This window comes from Trachypithecus francoisi, unplaced genomic scaffold (genome assembly GCF_009764315.1).
Source record: "Trachypithecus francoisi isolate TF-2019V2 unplaced genomic scaffold, Tfra_2.0 Lachesis_group11, whole genome shotgun sequence".
Classification (NCBI taxonomy): domain Eukaryota; kingdom Metazoa; phylum Chordata; class Mammalia; order Primates; family Cercopithecidae; genus Trachypithecus; species Trachypithecus francoisi.
The window spans coordinates 121,688,714-121,710,965 of NW_022681456.1; the positions used below are offsets into that span (position 1 = coordinate 121,688,714).

The 22,252-nt window shown below is 46.7% G+C and overlaps 1 protein-coding gene across 2 annotated transcripts in view; it reads left to right on the forward strand.

The window, feature by feature from the left end:
• Positions 1–22,252, forward strand: part of A2ML1 (alpha-2-macroglobulin like 1) — a 55,639-nt gene that overhangs the window by 21,462 nt on the left and 11,925 nt on the right. Inside the window, exons 12-28 of one of the 2 annotated variants that reach the window (XM_033222887.1) lie at positions 940–1,167; positions 3,243–3,303; positions 3,543–3,688; positions 5,028–5,177; positions 6,530–6,724; positions 7,510–7,600; positions 7,999–8,113; positions 9,934–10,162; positions 10,357–10,483; positions 12,290–12,411; positions 12,941–12,992; positions 13,680–13,763; positions 15,483–15,659; positions 15,828–15,909; positions 16,268–16,424; positions 20,511–20,585; positions 20,765–20,927. In XM_033222887.1, coding sequence (XP_033078778.1) covers positions 940–1,167; positions 3,243–3,303; positions 3,543–3,688; positions 5,028–5,177; positions 6,530–6,724; positions 7,510–7,600; positions 7,999–8,113; positions 9,934–10,162; positions 10,357–10,483; positions 12,290–12,411; positions 12,941–12,992; positions 13,680–13,763; positions 15,483–15,659; positions 15,828–15,909; positions 16,268–16,424; positions 20,511–20,585; positions 20,765–20,927 — 2,254 coding nt within the window. The remainder of the gene's footprint in view (positions 1–939; positions 1,168–3,242; positions 3,304–3,542; positions 3,689–5,027; positions 5,178–6,529; positions 6,725–7,509; positions 7,601–7,998; positions 8,114–9,933; positions 10,163–10,356; positions 10,484–12,289; positions 12,412–12,940; positions 12,993–13,679; positions 13,764–15,482; positions 15,660–15,827; positions 15,910–16,267; positions 16,425–20,510; positions 20,586–20,764; positions 20,928–22,252) is intronic. The other variant, XM_033222888.1, reaches the window with a different exon arrangement.

A 22,252-nucleotide genomic window follows, 5' to 3' on the forward strand; every position in this document is an offset into this window, starting at 1 on the left:
ACATCCCATTCCCGGCCGGGCGCGGTGGCTCAAGCCTGTAATCCCAGCACTTTGGGAGGCTGAGACGGGCGGATCACGAGGTCAGGAGATCGAGACCATCCTGGCTAACACGGTGAAACCCCGTCTCTACTAAAAAAAATACAAAAACTAGCCGGGCGAGGTGGCGGGCGCCTGTAGTCCCAGCTACTCGGGAGGCTGAGGCAGGAGAATGGCGTGAACCCGGGAGGCGGAGCTTGCAGTGAGCTGAGATCTGGCCACTGCACTCCAGTCCGGGCGACAGAGCGAGACTCCGCCTCAAAAAAAAAAACAACAACAACAACAACAACAAAAAAACCCATCCCATTCCCAACAAATCACACAGTGGGCCTACAGTCAGACTAGGAGGGTACTGGAAGACTACAGGCTAACGGATGTTGATCTTGAAGGGTGCAGGGTATGTGTGAGGAATTGGAGCCATTAATGAGATAGTTCAACCACAGGACTTAAGCAAATATATACTAGTTGCCTTGTGGCTAATTTGACTATTTCTTTACTCTAGGCATCACTCAATTACTCAAAAATAGTTATTTTTCAATCTTAGTATCTTCCGTACCTAGCTTTCTTATCCCTGAAATATAATCTTTGATTTCTATATAATCTAAGTCATGTTCATCTATCCCAGGAGCATCTGTGAAGACACATCACCCACAATTGTCCCTCACTTAGTAACTATAATTCAGCCCTTCTGTGACTCTCCTACATACCAAAATATTGCTGCACACTACTATATTTATGGATTCTTTATCCATCCTTGGCTGGACCGCTAAGGAAATACCCACATGCCATTCTCGGGCAGTGAAGATTTAAGAGAAAGCGCTCTATTTGAAAACCGTAACAAGTCCATGGGGTTTCTGTGGTTGGGGTACATGCTAAAATTCTCTCTCTCTCCTTCACTCTCAGGGAAAGTTTCAAATGGAAGACTTAGTATATAATCCAGAACAAGTGCCACGTTACTACCAAAATGCCTACCTGCACCTGCGACCCTTCTACAACACAACCCACAGCTTCCTTGGCATCCACCGGCTCAACAGCCCCTTGAAATGTGGCCAACCCCAGGAAGTGCTGGTGGATTATTACATTGACCCGGCTGATGCAAGCCCTGACCAAGAGATCAGCTTCTCCTACTATGTGAGACCAGGAAATGGGGGTGGCTGAAAGTATGCTGGGAAGGAAGGAGAATGAGAAGAGTCAGCCAGAGAGGGTACCTAGGCTATCTGAATTGCAGATGCATATCTAATTAAAAACAATTTTAAAGCCACACTAAAAAAGTAAAAGAACAGTTGACATGAATTTTAAACGTATTTTTATTTAACCCATTATATCCAAAATATTCACATTTTAACATGAAAGCCATATAAAAAGTTTTAATAGATATTTTACATTCTTGTTTCAACTGAGTCTTTGAAACTCAGTATGTGTTTTACACTTAAAGCGTATCTCAGTTTGGACTGAGCACATTTCAAGTATTTAATATGCCCATGTGAGATATGAGATACTGTATGGCCCAGTATAGGTGTAAGAGATGGAAAGCATTGAGGGGAAAAAGAGATTCGGAGCAGGAACACAGGAAAATTGTGTGGGAAAATAAAATGAGGAATTACCTGAGAAAATAGTGCTGGCCAGGACAAAAAAAACCAAAAAAAAAGTGGGTGGTTGGGAGGGAGCGTGGGGAGGACATGGGACTCAGGATACTTTTTTTTTTTTTAAGTTTATGTGAGACAGGGTTTCACCATGTTGGCCAGGCTGGTCTTGAACTCCTGACCTCAGGTGATCCACCCACCTTGGCCTCCCAAAGTGCTGGGACTACAGGAGTGAGCCACCATGCCCAGCCAGGATACATTTCATTCTGTGTTCCATTGGTCAATATTATCAAATAGATGATATGGGGTTAAAATTCACATCGATAGCAGCCTCATTGGGGAAATAAAATCATAACTTGGTAGCCTGAAAGCAATGTATAAGGATAAGCAGCGGCCGGGCGCGGTGGCTCAAGCCTGTAATCCCAGCACTTTGGGAGGCCGAGACGGGCGGATCACGAGGTCAGGAGATCGAGACCATCCTGGCTAACACGGTGAAACCCCGTCTCTACTAAAAATACAAAAAACTAGCCGGGCGAGGTGGCGGGCGCCTGTAGTCCCAGCTACTCAGGAGGCTGAGGCAGGAGAATGGCGGGAACCCGGGAGGCGGAGCTTGCAGTGAGCTGAGATCCGGCCACTGCACTCCAGCCCGGGCGGCAGAGCGAGACTCCGTCTCAAAAAAAAAAAAAAAAAAAAAAAAAAAAAAAAAAAAAGGATAAGCAGCTTTCCTGGTCACCTTGGTGACAGTCAGGAAGTAGAATGGAAACCTCAGGTTTGATGGCTTGGAGCCTCTTTGTTCCCTTATCCTCCTCTCAGTCAATGAGAGACTTTCTCTCCTCTAGATCATTGCAGCAGCTTCTATAGTTTCAGTGTCATCATTAAGTGGAAAAAAAAAATCATTCTAATACAACGAAAAGAGAAAAGATAGGTGGAAAATAACAAGTCCAGGTGATAATGTGGGCTCTGTCTTCAGGACCGAAGTGTGGGGAGGTGTAGGAGAAAAGTGAAGTTAGGGCCAAGCCATGTGGAATGGCTAATGCCAGGCAGGCATCCGAGGAACCGACCATGGAGCCCTGCAGGAGCGTGAGATGAGAGCCTGCTTACAAACAAGATCACTGAGTTCTGTTTCAAGTGAGAGTGGACAGGAACCGGGAGTTAGAAGAGGAGATTTCTCCTCTAGAGGGTTCAATGTCAGAAGGGCTCAGGGTAGTTTAGGATGAAATTATTTCCACTGAATTTTAAATTGAGCTGTAATTAAAAAACACTTATGAGGATAGATTTTTGCTGACTTTATGTTACAAGGATTATAAGAAAATAAAATTTGGAGATCTGCAAAAAATGGCAGACAACTATCTATGATGTGGAAGAATTCCTATGCTGTCAGACTCCTCCCATCCACTTGCGTGGTTCTCAGCCAGACCTCCAACTGCAGGAGGAGCCGCCAGGACCCGTTGGCAGCATCCTGCATTTGTCAAGCTAGTGGATGCTGGGTGGGGTATTGACCCGGCTCTGAACAGTGAAAGGAGCCTCTCCTCATGAAAGGATGCAGAGATGCTCTGGAAGTTGGTCCAAGGTGAAATTACTATAACTTCTGTGTGTGGTTGATTTTTTTCTTTTCTTCTTTAGTTAATAGGGAAAGGAAGTTTGGTGATGGAGGGGCAGAAACACTTGAACTCTAAGAAGAAAGGTGAGTGTACATGCTTTTCCTGGAAGTGAACAGGATATTTTTAAATTCCAGAAAACAATTCTTATACACCGAAGCAATGGAATTGGAGCACTAACAGTCATCACAGGAAAAGAGAAAAATGAGAAGTAACTTGCACCATGCCGCCTGCACTGGCTCAATGAAAAGTGCATACGGTTAGATGCCATTGATAGGTTGGATGTGCATTCTAATTTCCCTGTATATTCCCTCTTCTCTTTCAGGACTGAAAGGCTCCTTCTCTCTCTCGCTGACCTTCACTTCGAGACTGGCCCCTGACCCTTCCCTGGTGATCTATGCCATTTTCCCCAGTGGAGGTGTTGTAGCTGACAAAATTCAGTTCTCAGTCGAGATGTGCTTTGACAATCAGGTAAAATGGTAGCGGAGAAGGGTGAAGACAAAGGTTGGGCATAGAGAAAGATCTTGTGTGTGCTGGGGTTGGAGACAAGACAGGTCAGGGAAAGAAGATAATGTTGACATTGGATGTTGTATTATATTTATATCTTTAATGTTTGGGGTTTGTGTTGAAATCCATCTCTCTCCTACTTTTTCTTTTAAAAAATAATGCTGGATGAGGTACTGTGGCTCACTCCTGTAATCCCAGTGCTTTGGGAGGCCAAGGCAGAGGGATTTCTTCAGGTCATGGGTTCAAGACCAGCGTGGACAACACAGCAAGATCCTGTCTGTACAAAAAAATTTTTTTAATTAGCTGGGTGTGCAGCACTTTGGGAGGCCAAGGTGGGTGGATCACCTGATGTCACGAGTTCAAGGCCAGCCTGGCCAACATGGTGAAACCCCATCTTTACTAAAAATACAAAAATTAGCCAAGCGTGGTGGTGGGCACCTGTAATCCCAGCTACTTGGGAGGCTGAGGCAGGAGAATTAATGAACCCAGGAGACGGAGGTCGCAGTGAGCGAAGATCACGCCATTACACTCCAGCCTGAATGACAGAGTGAGACTCTTGTCTCAAAAAAAAAAAAAAAATTATCTGGGTGTGGTGATGCATACCTGTAGTCCCAGCTAGTCTGAAGGCTGAAGAAGGACTATCGCTTGAGCCCAGGAGTTCAAGGCTGCAGAGCAAGACCCTGTCTCTCTCTTTTTTTTTTTTGAGACAGAGTTTTGCTCTTATTGCCCAGGCTGGAGTGCAGTGGTGCAATCTCGGCTCACTGCAACCTCTGCTCCTGTGTTCAAGTGATTTTCTCGCCTCAGACTCCCAAGTAGCTGGGATTACAGATATGTACCACCATACCTGGCTAATTTTTTTTTTTTTTTTTTGTATTTTTAGTAGAGACAGGGTTTCACCATGTTGGCCAAGCTAGTCTTGAACTCCTGACCTCAGGTCATCCACCTGCCTTGGCCTCCCAAAGTGCTGGGATTATAGGCGTGACCCTGTCTCTATTTAAAAAAAAAAAAAAAAAAAAAGAGCCATACTGGGAAGTTGTATGTTCTATATAGTTATTCCACATGTTCTCTCTACTTTTTGTCTTATAAACTTTCTCTGTCCTTCTACTGTGCTGCTCACGTTTCCCCACTCCATCATGGCATACAAGTCCTGCAGAGTTAGACTTTACAAAGAAAGATAAGTACAAAAGTGAAAGAATGGGTTGGATGTCGTAGCTGGGGCATATTTGCTGATGACCCAAATTATGTTGTTTCCCCTCCTTTCCAGGCTGACCTGATCCCCAAGTTACACCTTTCCCTTCCCCAGGTTTCCCTTGGCTTCTCCCCTTCCCAGCAGCTTCCAGGAGCAGAAGTGGAGCTACAGCTGCAGGCAGCTCCTGGATCCCTGTGTGCGCTCCGGGCGGTGGATGAGAGTGTCTTACTGCTTAGGCCGGAGAGAGAGCTGAGCAACCGCTCTGTGAGTAACTGTCTGCTGACAGAGTGGGAGGAGGGAGTTGATGGAGAAGACAATTAAGAGGTAGGTTTCAGGCAGTAGAGAGAAAGTCTTAGGGAAATCATGCACTGCCATAAGGTGGTAAAAAGACTGGTGTAAAAATGAAGTTAGAAAGGGTAAGAGGGCGGGGTGAGGTGGCTCACGCCTGTAATCCCAGCACTTTTTGAGGCCGAGACAGGCAGATCACCTGAGGTCGGGAGTTCGAGACCAGCCTGACCAACATGGAGAAACTCTGTCTCACTAAAAATACAAAAAGAAAAAGAAAAAGAAATGAGCCGGGCATGGTGGCGCATGCCTGTCATCCTGGGGAGGCTGAGGCAGGAGAGTCACTTGAACCCGGGAGGCGGAAGTTGCGGTGAGCAAGATCGAGTCACTGCCCTCCAGTCTGGGCAACAAAAGCAAAAGTCCATCTCAAAAAAACAAAAACAAAAAAAAGAAAGGATAAGAGAAGGCATGGTTAATATGAACGCAGAGATAAGAAAAGAGAATGAGCCTGTAATCCCAGAACTTTAGGAGGCTGAGGCGGGCGGACACCTGAAGTCAGGGGTTCGAGACCAGCCTGACCAACATGGTGAAACCCTGTCTCTACTAAAAATACAAAAATTAGCTGGGTGTGGTGGCCGGCGCCTGTAATCCCAGCTACTCAGGAGGCTGAGGCAGGAGAATTGCTTGAATGTGGGAGGCAGAGGTTGCAGTGAGCCGAGATCATCCCACTGCACTCCAACCTGGGCGACAGAGCAAGACTCCATCTCCAAAAAAAAAAAAAAAAACAAGAGAGAATGAAATAGGGCATAGGATTATGAAAAAAAATAGGTGAGATAGAGGTTAATGTTTTAGAAAGTGAGAAAGGTAATTATGACAAAAAATATAAAAATAATTCTGGGCCGGGCGTGGTGGCTCAAGCCTGTAATCCCAGCACTTTGGGAGGCCAAGATGGGCGGATCATGAGGTCAGGAGATCGAGACCATCCTGGCTAACATGGTGAAACCCCGTCTCTACTAAAAAAATACAAAAAACTAGCCGGGCGAGGTGGCGGGCGCCTGTAGTCCCAGCTACTCAGGAGGCTGAGGCAGGAGAATGGTGTGAACCCGGGAGGTGGAGCTTGCAGTGAGATGAGATCCGGCCACTGCACTCCAGCCTGGGCGACAGAGCGAGACTCCATCTCAAAAAATAAAAAATAAAAATAAATAATAATAATAATAATTCTGGAGTAATAAAGAGAAATGATACAGGAGTAGTAAACTGAGCACCGGAATCTGAGAGAAGTACTGATGTCACTATACCAATGCTTTATTTCCTTTCCCCTCTTGTCCTAGGTCTATGGGATGTTTCCATTCTGGTATGGTCACTACCCCTATCAAGTGGCTGAATATGATCGGTGTCCAGTGTCTGGCCCATGGGACTTTCCTCAGCCCCTCATTGACCCAGTGCCCCAGGGGCATTCGAGCCAGCGTTCTGTTATCTGGAGGCCCTGGTTCTCTGAAGGCACAGACCTTTTCAGCTTTTTCCAGGTACGTCTTCTTACCCATTTTGTTCTTATGGGAAAGATGGTGGTGGGAAGGCGCAAAGGAAAGTTCGTATCTAAGGAAGCAGAGAGACTCATGTGGGCACTGATGGGAACAAAATCTTGAAAGAAGCTTCTGACGTGTAAGGTGGCCTCTGTTGGCTCTTATGCTTGAAGAAGATGTCCAATTGCATTGAAGAGAACCACTGTGAGAGTTTAGACCTAGTCTTCCTCTTTTGTTGTCCCCAATCACTGATTTTCATGAGATCAATCAGGAGGGAAAATTAGGGAAGGTAGACCAGAGATCTCTTCCCATTATTATAAAAAATAATTTGCACCTATTCTATGAGCAGGATTTGGGATGCTGTGTGACCCAAGTCTGACCAGGAGGTCCCTGAGGTCAGGAACTAGGTCTTGTTCATCTTTGTATTCTCTCTAATGCCTGACCCCTCATAATGCTCATTTATTTTTGTTGAATTGAGTACGCTGATATGGTCCCTACCCTCAGCACGTTCAGAGTGTAAGTCAAATAATAAGGACACAGTGAATAATATTTGGAAGAACCATTAAATGTACGTAATGATGAAATAAGTTTAACTTGAAGCCTTTCATGCTAGTTGGAACAGAAGCCAACTAGTCTCAGTGGCTGAGTTTCGGGTAAGAACACCCAGTTTCACCATTAATTCAAAAAGAATGTTTTGTTTCAACTCTTTGATGGTGGAATTCCTGGGCAGTAGCCCTTGTAGTTGGGGAAGGGACCACCTTAATACTTATTTCTCTGATGCCTATCAGGACATGGGCCTGAAAATACTGTCCAATGCCAAAATCAAGAAGCCAGTAGATTGCAGTTACAGATCTCCAGAATACAGCATTACCATGGGCGGTAAGCCACCTCTGTGGTATGTGGATTCTCCGAGATGTTAACAATCCTGGAACTCTGCAAATTTCCTCTTTGCATCCTGTTCTTGCACTGAGCCTCTAGCCTGAGAATGCTAATGGGTTGTGGGTCACAGATACAGGAAGTTTCCTGAGGGTTCTGTCTCTGGGGAGAGCTTTTGAAGCCTGAAGCTTATGTTATCCATTCCCTGGCCAAACCCCCTTGGCTATCACTTCCCTCGATGGCCTTTGTGACTAGTTAGTTCCTCTTTGGTCCTTCCTCCTTGCCTCTGACTGGATTTTCTCTGCTTCCCTCTAAATTTCTTTCTAGTAATCCCTCCATCCCAATTTATGTCACAACAAGTCTCATGTTTCCTAAAGTTTTCATATTCTCAATTTCATCAGCAGGTGGTGGTCATCCAGAGGCTTTTGTGTCATCAACTTCTTCACGTCAAGCAGAGGACTCTCAGGTCCGCCAGTACTTCCCAGAGACCTGGCTTTGGGATCTGTTTCCTATTGGGTAAGTGATGACTCAGAAGTACAGTAAAGGGCCAGGTGCATGGCTCACCCCTGTAATCCCAGCACTTTGGGAGGTTGAGAAGAGAGGATCACTTGAGACCAGGAGTTCAAGACCAGCCTGGGCAACATAATGAGCTTCTGTCTCTACAAAAGAAATTTAAGGCCAGGCAGGGTGGCTCACGCCTGTAATCCCAGCACTTTGGGAGGCCGAGGCAGGCGGATCACGAGGTCAGGAGAGGGAGACCATCCTGGCTAACACAGTGAAACCCCGTCTCTACTAAAAATGCAAAAAATTAGCCAGGCGTGGCAGCGGGCGCCTGTAGTCCCAGCTACTTGGGAGGCTGAGGTAGGAGAATGGCGTGAACCCGGGAGGCGGAGCTTGCAGTGAGCTGAGACTGCGCCACTGCACTCCAGCCTGGGGGACTGAGCGAGACTCCATCTCAAAAAAAAAAAAAAAAAAAAAAGAAATTAAAAATAGCCAGGTGGTAGTTGTGTACTACTCGGGAGGCTGAGGTGGAAGGATCACTTGAGTCTTGGAGGTGGAGGCTGCAGTGAAGCAAGATCACATCACTGCACTCCAGCCTGGGTGACAAAGCAAAACCCTGTAACAACAACAACAATCAGAAAAAAACGTAAGATTCTACAACATAGAGCCTGTACAAAACTCAGAATCAGATGCATTCCTAATGGCCCTAAGTCTTAAGCAAAGAAAGCTTGATGGGGTGTGGGAATTTATGTATTTTCCTGAATTCTTTTTTTCTTTTCTTTTCTTTTTTTTTTTTTTTGAGACAGAGTCTTGCTCTGTCACCCAGGCTGGAGGGCAGTGGCACGATTTTGACTCACTGTAGGCCTCAACCTCCTAGGTTCAAGTGATTCTTGTGCCTCAGTCTCCCAAGTAGCTGGGACTATAGGCGCCTGCCAGCACACATGGCTAATTTTTGTATTTTTAGTTGAGGCAGGGTTTTACCATGTGGGCCAGGCTGGTCTCGATCTCCTGGCCTCAAGTGATCCACCTGCCTCGGCCTCCCAAAGTGTTGAGATTACAGGTGTGAGCCACCGCGCCCGGCCTACCTGAATTCTTATGCATTCGTATACAACCACTCAAAACAAATCCACACAATCCCACACTCACGCATTGCAGGCCCTGTGTTCTTACTACCGAACCACACACATTTAAAGGTACATATTGACCTTTTTGCCCACTGCTTGCATGTCCATTTTGACAAGCCCTGAGAACACGCATCCTCACAGACTCAGAGGGCACCAGCCTCTCTGTCAGATGTGCTTGCACAGAGATGCGCACTCCTGACTCCCCACACAGTCCCCCTCCTCCATATGAGTGCAGCCTTACTCACTGGAGGATTCACACTGAGACTCACCTCTTCAGTTGCCTCTTTACTTCTCCTCACACAACAACAGTAACAATTTCATTTCTGCAGACGAATTTGTAGCTTTTTTTTTTGGACAGGGTCTTGCCCTGTCACCCAGGCTGGAGTGCAGTGGCGCAATCATAGCTCAGTGCAGCCTCAAACTGCTGGGTTCAAGCCATCCTCCTGCCTCAAGCCTCCTAAGTAGCTGGGACTACAGGCATGCATCACCACACCTGGCTAATTTTTAAATTTTGGTAGAAATAGGGTCTCGCTATGTTTCCCACACTGGCCTCAAACTGCTGGGCTGAAGCCATCTGCTCACCTCAGCCTCTCAAAGACCTGGGATTACAAGCATGAACCAGTACACCCCACCGAATTTGTGGCTTAATTCACAAATGTTCTCCTTGCCCCATGCTGCCTCTGCCTCACGTGGGTCCTTGTGTTCTCACAGTAACTCCGGGAAGGAGGCGGTCCACGTCACAGTTCCTGACGCCATCACCGAGTGGAAGGCGATGAGTTTCTGCACTTCCCAGTTAAGAGGCTTCGGGCTTTCACCCACTGTTGGACTAAGTGCTTTCAAGCCGTTCTTTGTGGACCTGACTCTCCCTTACTCAGTAGTCCGTGGAGAATCCTTTCGCCTTACTGCCACCATCTTCAATTACCTAAAGGAATGCATCAGGGTGAGAGCTGGGGATACAGGAATCAGGTGTCAGCCCTGGAATCACGCTTCCCGCATAAGTTTGTCTCTAAACTGGAAGCATCCCAATTTTCCCTGGGAAAGAGGAGATGTCAGTATCTCGGCCCCCAGGTTTCCCAGGCCTCTATACATTACCTCCTTCGTTTGGACCCTTTGTCTCTTAAACCTCCTCCTTAGGTTCAGACTGACGTGGCTAAATCGCATGAGTACCAGCTAGAATCACGGGCAGATTCTCAGATCTCCAGCTGTCTCTGTGCTAATGAAGCTAAAACCTATCACTGGAACATCACGGCTGTCAAATTGGGTAAGAGAGGGAAGCATTAGACGGGCGAGGAGAGCCTGCAGCAGAAGCCCAGGGACTAAGCACTCAGTCTTTTTTCTCTGCCACATCTGCTTTGCTTCCTCCTCCCTCTTTGTTTTATTTACCTCTATTTTTCTCCCTCCTAAGGCTGTTATAAGTCAATACACAAACACTCTTTGATAGGTGACCAAATTTATTCAAACAGGAATATTTTGAGTTTGAAAGGGAGAGCTTTTAATATTTGTAGCTGGACAAGGAATACATGGTCATGTAACTAATCAAGGACTTACTATAAGAGTCCCTGGGCCAGGCACTATTCTAACTGCTTTATGTATATTGACTCATTAAATTGATTGATTGATTAATTTTTATTTTATTTATTTGTTTTTGAGAGGAAGTCTCACTCTGTTGCCCATGCTGGTGTGCAATGGCGCAATCTGGGCTTACTGCAACCTCCACCTCCCGGGTTCAAGTGATTCTCCTGCCAAGCCTCCCAAGTAGCTGGGATTACAGTTGCGTGCCACCCCACCTGGCTAATTTTTGTATTTTTAGTAGAGATGGGGTTTTGCCATGTTGGCCAGGCTGGTCTCAAACTCCTGACCTCAGGTGACCTGCTTGCCTCAGCCTCCCAAAGTTCTGGGATTACAGGTGTGAGCCACTGCACCTGGCCTTTTAATTTTTTTAGAGAGACAGGATTTTACTCTGTCATCTAAGCTGGAATACAGTGGTGTGGTCATGGCTCACTGCAGCCTCAGCCTCCCAGGCTCAAGTGATCCTCTCACCTAGGCCTCCCAGAGTAGTTGGGACTATAGGCTCATTTCACCACCATGCCTGGCTAATTCAATTGGCAGAGAAGGGGTCTTGCTATGTGTCCCAGGCTGCTCTCCAACTCCTGGGTTGAAGCGATTCTCCCGCCTCACCCTCCCAAAGTACTGGGATTACAAGAATGAGTCACCTCACCTTTAACTCATTTAATCCTCACCCCCAACCCTATGGGATGTCAGTCACTCATAGGTGAAATCCTTGCAACTCAAAGTTTGATCTTCATATGTATGAGTTATCTCATGCTGCTTGACAAATTATTGTAAAACTTAAGTGTCTTAAAAGGACAAACATTTATTATCAAACAGATTCTATGGGTCATTAATCTGGGTGCAGCTTAGCTGGGTCCTTCTAGCTCAAGGTATCTCATGAGGTTGCACTCAAGCTGTCAGTGAGGGCTGTGGTCTCATCTGAAGACTCAACTAGGAGAGGATTGATCTTTCAAGCTCATCCCAAAGTCTCTGATCCTCACAGCCTGCTAGACTGAAGGACACAGTTCTTGACCTCAGCTGTTGGCTAGGGGCCTCACTCAGTATCTCATCACATGAATCTCTCCGCTGGGCTGCGTCATCACACAACAGCTGTCTTCCCCAGAGCAAGCAGTTTGAGAAAAGGGGTGCACCCAAGATGGAAGCTGCAGTCTTTTTGTAACCTAGTCTCAGAAGAGTCATTACTTTCGCCCTGTTCTCTTTAACAGAAGTGAGTCACTCAATCCAGCCCACACTCAATGGGATGCAAATATCAGGATGCAAGGATCTCTGAGGGCCTTTAGAGGTTACTTACCACACCAGACTAGCCTCTCTGGCATCACCTGGGAGCTTGTTAGAAATGCACAATATAGGCCACACCCCAGGTCTGTGGCAGCAGAGTTTGCACTGTAGCAAGATCCCCATTAAAGTTTCAGAAATGCTGATCCAAATGGGAATGGACCTCGCTGGTACCACTGGCAACAGGGCTAATGGCTTCCCTTCTCCTTCTTTCTCTCAGGTCACATTAACTTTACTATTAGTACAAAGATTCTGGACAGCAATGAACCATGTGGGGGCCAGAAGGGGTTTGTTCCCCAAAAGGGCCGGAGTGACACGCTCATGAAGCCAGTTCTCGTCAAAGTGAGTTTTCTTCAGAGGTAGAGACAGCAACCAACCGAGGGATGCTCAACATCTCCTCTTGCTGCGAGTTCGTCTCTCACAGCAACCGTACTCCAGTCCAATCGGGCAGCTTCAACTTTCTCCTTCCCTGGCCCCTTGAACATTTGCCTAATCCACACCCATGGCCTATGAAAGCACCTAAAACCTGGCACATCATAGGCACTCAATGAATGTTAGTTTCCCTAATTAAAATGTCTGTCTTCATCAATAGCTGCCTTTTTTGTCCTGTCATGAAGCCCATTGTCAATCTTACCCCTTAGAAGTTGCCTAATTGTGCCTTTGGCTGTAGCGCTTGCCCAGAAAGAACTTTACAGAAAGGGCCCATCCTTGGTTGACACGGAGTTCTTCTGGGCTTCGATGAGAAGCTCTTCTCTGCAGTCCTGAGGGAAGCCCTGGGGGCACAGCGAGGGGCCTCCCTTCCCTTTCCTTTAATGCCATCTCTCCTGACGTTCATCTTTGTTGTTTTTATCTGTGTCTCTCTTCATGCCAGCCTGAAGGAGTCCTGGTGGAGAAGACACACAGCTCATTGCTGTGCCCAAAAGGTGGGTGGACTCAGAGCAGGATTGGTGGTGAGAATTCCCTGAGAGGGCAGGAGATTTTCTTTTCTTTCTTTTTTTTTTTTTTTTCTTTTTTGAGATGGAGTCTCGCTCCATCCTCCAGGCTGGATTGCAGTGGCGCAATCTCAGCTCATTGTAACCTCTGCCTCCCAGGTTCAAGTAATTCTCTTGCCTCAGTCTCCTGAGTAGCTGGGACTACAGGTGCATGCCACCATGTCCGGCTAATTTTTGTATTTTTAGTAGAGACAGGGTTTCACCATATTGGCCAGGCTGGTTTCGAACTCCTGACCTTGTGAACTACCCACCTCAGCCTCCCAAAGTGCTGGGATTACAGGCATGAGCCAGCGCATCTGGCGGCAGGAGATTTTCATAGGCAAAAGGAGGAATGCACAGGACCAGAAGGAACAGGAGAGTCTGGGGTGCCATTCCTCGTGGGGCTGATTAACTGGGAGGCAGGAGGAAGAAGAGAAAGTGTGCAGCACGATGATGACTCTCCGTGGAATTTATTTTCAGCAAGATCACTATGAATAGTACCCAGTGCTTTCTGCATCCCAGAGAAAGCACCGAGCACAGAAATCCCTGGATTATACAAAGTTCTTCTACAATTTTGGCTTCAGAACCCCTGCCATTCCCCATCTCCTATTGTATCACCTTTTTTTCTGCCTCTCACAGGAAAGGTGGCATCTGAATCTGTCTCCCTGGAGCTCCCAGTGGACGTTGTTCCTGACTCGACCAAGGCTTATGTTACGGTTCTGGGTAAGCAGTTAGAGATTCTTGGCTCAGAAACAAAAAGGAGAATGGAGGCTGCAAAGGTGTGGGGTGGGGCAGGACATGCGGACCTATCTGGAGAGTGTGACTAATGACGAGTGATTGAAGGAAAAAGAGCGTATTTTATATAGGAGGGAAATACAGTGTAGGCAACAATACAGACGGGATTAGACTTGTACTCTAGTTAAAAATGGAAAGGAGGCCAGGCGTGGTGGCTCACGCCTGTAATCCCAGCACTTTGGGAGGCCGAGGCGGGCAGATCACGAGGTTGGGAGATCGAGACCATCCTCACTAACATGGTGAAACCCCGTCTCTACTAAAATTACAAAAAAAAATTAGCCAGGCCTGGTGGCGGGCGCCTGTAGTCCCAGCTACTCGGGAGGCTGAGGCAGGAGAATGGCGTGAACCCGGGAGGCAGAGCTTGCAGTGAGCTGAGATTGCGCCACTGCACTCCAGCCTGGGCGACTGAGCAAGACTCCATCTCAAAAAAAAAAAAAAAAAAGGAGTCAGGGTAGGAAGAAGTTAAGGTCACTGAAGCTTGATATGTATTTAGGTTTAGACAGTCTATAAATCGGGTGAAGGGAAGAGAAAATATTTGCAGCAGCCGTTTTTAAAAATGAGGAATTTGGGTATAGCTTAGGGAAGATACAACCATATTTACAACAGGCAGCACACTTACTGTTTTGGGCAAGGGAAGAAGTGGACTGAAAAGCATGAACTTAAAAATCATATCTAACCTGTCATTTAGTAGCCGTGTGATCCTGAACAAGTTAGTGAACAGTTCTGGACCTTCTTTCCTCTTCGGTAAAACAGTAATAATAACCTACCTCTCAGACTGGTGTAAAGATTAAGTGCAATATAAAGTGCCCAGCACAATATCTAGCATGTAGTAGGAGCCCTATGAATGTCAGGCTCTTGCTTTACTCCCTCGCCCTCTGTTGAGATCCTTTGCAGTCACAACGTCTCTGTTTTGTCTATGTTTTTCATCAGTCTGACATAGCGCTTCTCTTGTTCTATTAGAGTTCAGTGTCTAGGTCTGTCTTCCACACTGTGCTGGGGTCTCCTGAAGAGCAAGGGCCACATCTTTTCCTTTTCTGTTCCTGGTACGGTTCCTGCAACACAGTTGACATTCAGGACACATTTATAGATTTGAATGGAGCTCGCTGGCTACAGTGCAGATGTTAATGAGTCACGTATGTCAGGCTCACTGGCTTGGGAAGCGTAGGAAGGGGTCAATGACAACTTGGAGAAGAGTGTCAGGACTGTGTTTTAGAGAAACTTGGTGATTTGGAGGGTGAGGAACGTATGTGCAGTGGTAGAGGAACTTAGAGATTGAGCCTAAGTGATATAAGTGTTGTCACATCACTCATCAGCTGTGACATGTCTTCCTAAAAGCCCTGAACTCTCTTAAGAGACAGCCTATGCACCTCTCTGTGTCCTCTAGCACCTCCTACATATCCAGTATGATATTGTAGTACTGTATTAAAATTGTTTATCATGAATAAAAACTGTAATGTGTTGTAATGGTTTGCTCCTCTGTGAGTTCTCTGAGGGTAGAGACTGAGTTTGATTTACTGTTGTCTTCCCAGGGCACATAGTAGGTACTTACTAAATGATAGCTAATACATGTTTGTTAAGTGAATGATGATAACTCTTAGAGGGTTCCTTCTTCTCTGTACCCCCACCTTCTCTCCTTTTGGATCCCAGGAGACATCATGGGCACAGCCCTGCAGAACCTAGATGGTCTGGTGCAGATGCCCAGTGGCTGTGGCGAGCAGAACATGGTGTTGTTTGCTCCCATCATCTATGTCTTGCAGTACCTGGAGAAGGCAGGGCTGCTGACGGAGGAAATCAGGTCTCGGGCAGTGGGTTTCCTGGAGATAGGTAAGTTGGTTCAATCTTTCTTTCTTGGACACTCTCCTCCACTAGGCCCTATGACAGATTGATAAGATACAGGGAATTCCAGCCCCTGAAGTGTCCCATATCCTTGAAAAGCACGGGGGTGTTTTTTGAAGTTGTCACTGTGATCTAAAACCACATTTGGCTTCCCAGGGTACCAGAAGGAGCTGACGTACAAACACAGCAATGGCTCGTACAGTGCCTTTGGGGAGCGAGATGGAAATGGAAACACATGGTAATATCGCCCAATTCCCAATGAGTTCTGTACTCCAGAGCATAATTCCTGAGCCCTCTGGAACTATCCCAACACCTCTCCCTTAACCCCGTTCCTTCTTCACTCAGTCTTCTACCTCTTTAATACTGCTTATTTCACCCTCATGGATGGTCAAGTCCCTCGATCTTCTCCCTGAGCTTGTGCCTCCCCTGTTCTTGTCCTCACTGGTGCCCATTCATGCCTCTGTTTTCTAGGCCTGCTATGGCATATGTTCCCTCAGCTCCCCTTCTGGAAGTATGCACCCAAATACATGAAAAAATGATTGCACCCACACCTGGAAATTCACCTTCATGCCACATTTTCCTCTTTACCCATGTAGGCTGACAGCCTTTGTCACAAAATGCTTTGGCCAAGCTCAGAAATTCATCTTCATTGATCCCAAGAACATCCAGGATGCTCTCAAGTGGATAGCAGGAAACCAGCTCCCCAGCGGCTGCTATGCCAACGTGGGAACTCTCCTTCACACAGCTATGAAGGTGCGGATCTGTCCAGGGGCCTGCAGCCGGCCACTGTCTCAAAGGACCTCACACCTCTGACCGAGCAGAAGCAAAAGAGCACTGGCCCAGGAATCAGTTTTCTTCTGGTTTCCACTGTGGCTCTGGGTGTCCATGGTCAAGATGCTTAGCTGGTCTGGGCCTCAGTTTTCATGTCTGTAGAATGAGAATACAGATGAAGGCTGGGTGCGGTGGCTCATGCCTGTAATCCCAGCACTTTGGGAGGCCAAGGTGGGCAGATTGTTTGGGCCCGGGAGTTTGAGACCACCCTGGGCAACATGGTGAAACCCCATCTCTACAAAAAAAAATATGAAAAATTAGTCAGGCATGTTAGTGCATGCATGTAGTCCCAGCTACTTGGGTGGTTGAGGTGGGAGGATCACTTGAACCCGGGGGGGGGGGGTCAAACCTGCAGTGAGCCGTGATTGCACCACTGTACCCAGCCTGGGTGATAGAGTGAGACCCTGCCTCAAAAAATAAAGAAAGAAAAAAGAAAAAAGAAAGGGGGCGGGGGGGGAGAGAGAGAGAGAGAGAATGTGGACTGGAGCATGGTTCTCAAAGCATAGTTCCCAGATCAGAGCATCAGCATCACCTGGGAACTTGTTGGAAATGCAGATTCTGACTCCCAGCCCACATCTACTGAATGATGAACTCTGGGAGGGTGGGCCAGAAATTTGTGTTTTAACAAGCCCTCTGAATGATTCTGATACACACTGAAATTTGAGACTACTGGACTAAAAGATCTCTGGGCCTCTTCCTATGTCACCAAATGCATATGGGAAAGCCATTTCCTGTGGTGAGGACTCGTAGGCAGCCCGATGTCTTTTGTAAGAAGTTTACTCTGCTGAGCACTGTTCTAGGCACGTGGTTTATTTGACATTATTTAATGTTTACAACAAATCAGTGAGCTAGGTATTGGTATGTCATTATTAATCCCACTTTACAGATGAAGAAACTAAGGGATGGAGACTAAGTAAATTGCCCAAGGTGAATGCTAATAAGTGGCAAGACTGAGATTTGAAGCACGGCAGTTGCACTCCAGAGGCTCTGCTCTCTCCTGTTCACTGTTGCCTGCACCTGTCCCAAACAGGGTGAGGCATAGATCCTGCAGGAAAACTCGTTCAATTCAGAACACACTCAGTGCAAGAAAGACTTGTATAAACTTTTCTAGAGAAATCACTTACATTGCTATTCCAGGGCAAGGATTAAAAATCTTTTTTTTTTTTTTTTTTTTTTGAGACGGAGTCTCGCTCTGTCGCCCAGGCTGGAGTGCAGTGGCTGGATCTCAGCTCACTGCAAACTCCGCCTCCTGGGTTTACACCATTCTCCTGCCTCAGCCTCCCGAGTAGCTGGGACTACAGGCGCCCGCCACCTCGCCGGGCTAGTTTTTTGTATTTTTAGTAGAGATGGGGTTTCACTGTGTTCACCAGGATGGTCTCGATCTCCTGACCTCGTGATCCGCCCGTCTCGGCCTCCCAAAGTGCTGGGATGACAGGCTTGAGCCACTGTGCCCGGCCAAAAATCTTGACTGTTAAAATAAAAATCTTTTTATAGGATTCATTAGACTTCCTCTGCAGGATCTTATTAGTCTCTCCTAAGTTCTCGTCTTTGTCTTCTCTTATACACTGTATGAAATATACCTGGGGGCTGGGCGTGGTGGCTCACGCCTGTAATCCCAGCACTCTGGGAGGCTGAGGCGGGTGGATCATGAGGTCACGAGTTCGAGACCAGCCTGACCAACATGGTAAAACCCTGTCTCTACTAAAATAAAGGACTTGACTAGAGCAAGATCCCAGAGGTATTCTTCCTTCTCTCCTTTCTTTTTTTGAGACAGAGTCTCGCTTTGTTGCACAGGCTGGAGTGTAGTTGCAAAATCCCAGCTCACTGCAAACTCCACCTCCTGGGTTCAAGTGATCCTCAGCCTCCTGAGCAGCCAGGACTATAGGCATGTACCACCATGCCTGGCTAATTTTTGTATTTTTAGTAGAGATGGGGTTTCTCCACGTTGGCCAGGCTGGTCTTGAACTCCTGGCCTCAAGTGATCCACCCGCCTTGACCTCCCAAAGTGCTGGGATTATAGGCGTGACCCACACGCACTCTGCCTCTTCCTACTTTCTTATGAGAGGAGGCCAGTCCATTGAGAAATCCATCCTCTGTGTAGCCAAGGTTCGTGATTTGGCACATGAACTCCAGAATTAAATGTCCTGGGTTCAAATTCCAGTCCTGCTGCAGATGAGCCATGTAACTGTGAGCAAGCTATTTAATCTTTTTGTTTATTTATTTATTTATTTATTTATTTATTTTTGAGACAGTCTTGCTCTGTTGGCCAGGCTGGAGTGCAATGGAGCAATCTCGGCTCACTGCAACCTCCATCTCCCAGGCTCAAGCAATTCTCCTGCCTCATCCTCCTGAGCAGCTGGGATTACAGGCATGTGTCACCACGCCTGGCTAATTTCTGTATTTTTAGTAGAGACGTGGTTTCACCATGTTGGCCAGGCTGGTCTTGAACTCCTGAACTCAGGTAATCTGCCTGCCTCAGCCTCCCAAAGTGCTGGGATTACAGGCATGAGCCACCGCACCCGGCTGAATCTTTTTTATTTATTTACTTATTTATTTTTTTGAGACAGGGTCTCACTCTGTCACCCAGGCTGAACTGCAGTGGCATGATCATGGCTCGCTGCAGCCTTGACCTCCCCAGGCTCAGATGATCCTCCTAGTTTCCTGAATAGCTGGGACCACGTATCCGCACGCCACCACACCTGGCTAATTTTTGTACATTTTGCAGAGCTGCGGTTTTACCGTGTTGCCCAGGTTGGCCTCAAACTCCTGAGCTCAAGGGATCCTCCCCACCGCCTTGGCTTCAAGCTGGGATAATAGGCATGAGCCACCATGCCTGGCCACAAGCTATTTAATCTTGTTAAGTGTTTGTTTTCTTATCTATAGAATGAGGATAATAATTTGTGTTTTTTTTTTTTTTTTTTTTTTTTGAGACGGAGTCTTGCTCTGTCTCCCGGGCTGGAGTGCAGTGGCCGGATCTCAGCTCACTGCAAGCTCCGCCTCCCGGGTTCACGCCATTCTCCTGCCTCAGCCTCCCGAGTAGCTGGGACTACAGGCGCCCGCCACCTCGCCCGGCTAGTTTTTTTGTATTTTTTAGTAGAGACGGGGTTTCACCGTGTTAGCCAGGATGGTCTCGATCTCCTGACCTCGTGATCCGCCCGTCTCGGCCTCCCAAAGTGCTGGGATTACAGGCTTGAGCCACCGCGCCCGGCCGAGGATAATAATTTGATTTGATATTTTTTTAAATTTGCTTTGATATTTCTGGGAAAGGCAATAAGCAGGGAAGGTCTCACCTAATCTCGCTGGGCGTTCTGCTGCTTGAGGGGAGCTGCGTGTGAGGAGGCTCAGATGCAGTGATGTGGCAGATTCTCTCCTTATTCCTCCCTTCTTTAAACCTTTTATGCTCCTTAACTCCTCTCGGGTTTCTTCAACATCCACTCAGCTGAAGTCCACATGCTGCCTCCTGCAGGCTGTTTAAGGTTGTGCAGTTACTGAAGTCCAGCCTGTTCCCTCTTTGTGTGTCCTGGAGGCTTGAGCTGCAGAAAGCCGGTGGAAAGAAGAGCTTTCTTTATTATATTTTTTTTCTTTTTAAAAATAATTCATCTGGCCGGGCGCGGTGGCTCAAGCCTGTAATCCCAGCACTTTGGGAGGCTGAGACGGGCGGATCACGAGGTCAGGAGATCGAGACGATCCTGGCTAACACGATGAAACTCCATCTCTACTAAAAAAAAAAAAAATACAAAAAACTAGCCGGGCGAGGTGGCGGCACCTGTAGTCCCAGCTACTCGGGAGGCTGAGGCAGGAGAATGGCGTGAACCCGGGAAGCGGAGCTTGCAGTGAGCTGAGATCCGGCCACTGTACTCCAGCCTGGGCGACAGAGCGAGACTCCGTCTCAAAAAATAATAATAATAATAATAATTCATTTATTCGGAGGGGATGCCGTTTTGCAATCTCCACATAATTCTTGCAGCTGCTGCCTGCTGCCCTCACTGTCTCCCTGTTTGTCTCTAGGGTGGCGTTGATGATGAGGTCTCCTTGACTGCGTATGTTACAGCTGCATTGCTGGAGATGGGAAAGGACGTAGATGTAAGTTCTCCTGGCTCCTCCTCTTGATACCATCCTTCTTATGCCTATTCCTAGAGACACTGACCCATCTTTGTCCCTAGTCACCCTTTTAAGGTCAAGAAGGATAAGATGATTTCCTGATTACTTCCCATTTTTTAAGGAATGCCTTATAAGTTATGGTCTTCCTCTTCACTTTTTAGGACCCAATGGTGAGCCAGGGTCTACAGTGTCTCAAGAATTCGGCCACCTCCACCACCAGCCTCTACACACAGGCCCTGTTGGCTTACATTTTCTCCCTGGCTGGGGAAATGGACATCAGAAACATTCTCCTTAAACAGTTAGATCAACAGGCTATCATCTCAGGTATGTTGGTCCTGTTAAGAGCTGTTTGAAATTGTGAACGTAAGCTGTGAGTTATCTATAATCTCCTTAGTATCCTCTGTCCTACACATGAACTCTAGGATTCATTTTAGTAACAGTTATTAAGTCATAAAATTATTGTTGGGAGGTTTGTGAGAAACACATGCAAGTGCTCAAAGGGCATTTTTATACTTTTTTTTTCTTTTTCTGAGACCGAGTTTCTCTCTTGTTGCCCAGGCTGGATCGCAATAGCGTGATCTCGGCTCACTGCAACCTCTGCCTCCCAAGTTCAACCAATTCTCCTGCCTCAGCCTCCCGAGTAGCTGGGATTACAGGCATGTGCCATCATGCCCAGCTGATTTTTGTATTTTTAGTAGAGAAGGGGTTTCACCATGTTGACCAGGCTGGACTCGAATTCTTGACCTCAGGTGATCTGCCCATGGGATTGCAGGCATGAGCCACCACGCCTGGCCACATTTTTATACTTCTAATGTGAAGAGAAACTACATTGAAGAAGCTAGTCAGAAAGTATATTGTCATTGTGGAATTACCCTTTTGGAGATCTTTGAAAGTTCTTTGATGTAGGACCACTTTAAATATTTTTTTAATTTTTATTTTTTTGAGACAGTGCCTTGCTCTGTTGCCCAGGCTGGAGTGCAGTGGTGCAATCTTGGCTCACTGCAACCTCTGCCTCCCGGATTCAAGTGATTCTCCTGCCTCAGCCTCTCAAGTAGCTGGGACTACAGGTGCCTGCCACCACACTGGCTAATTTTTGTATTTTTGTATTTTTAGTAGAAACGGAGTTTCACCATGTTGGCCAGGCTGGTCTCAGAATCCTGACCTAAAGTGATCTACCCTTCTTGGCCTCCCAAAGTGCTGAATTATAAGCGTGAGCCATTGCACCTGGCCTGGACCACTTTAAATGTATTTAGAATACTATTTGAAGTTATGACAGATCTTGTAATACATTTCATTTATCTGACTGTGTATTTAAAATTATTCTTCCAGGCGGAAATGCAGTCTTGGCCTTCATTTATATGAGTGTCATGGGTGAACTGTCCTCTCATAGGGGGCCGGGTAGCTTTTCCTCTTGTGTGTAAGAAGCTCTAGTCATGAAATGTGTGTCTGAGACAATGGGACTTGTTGCACCATATATTGATTTATTGTGATGATCTCTTTTCCATTAGCTTGTATTGCAGGCTCACATGTTTCCTGTTACATTCTTCCAATTAGATTGCCTTTCTGTGGCTACTTATTATCTCTAAAATTCTATTTAATTAGTCTTCTAACTTCTACCCTTCTCATTTCCATTGGTTATTTTATTTTTT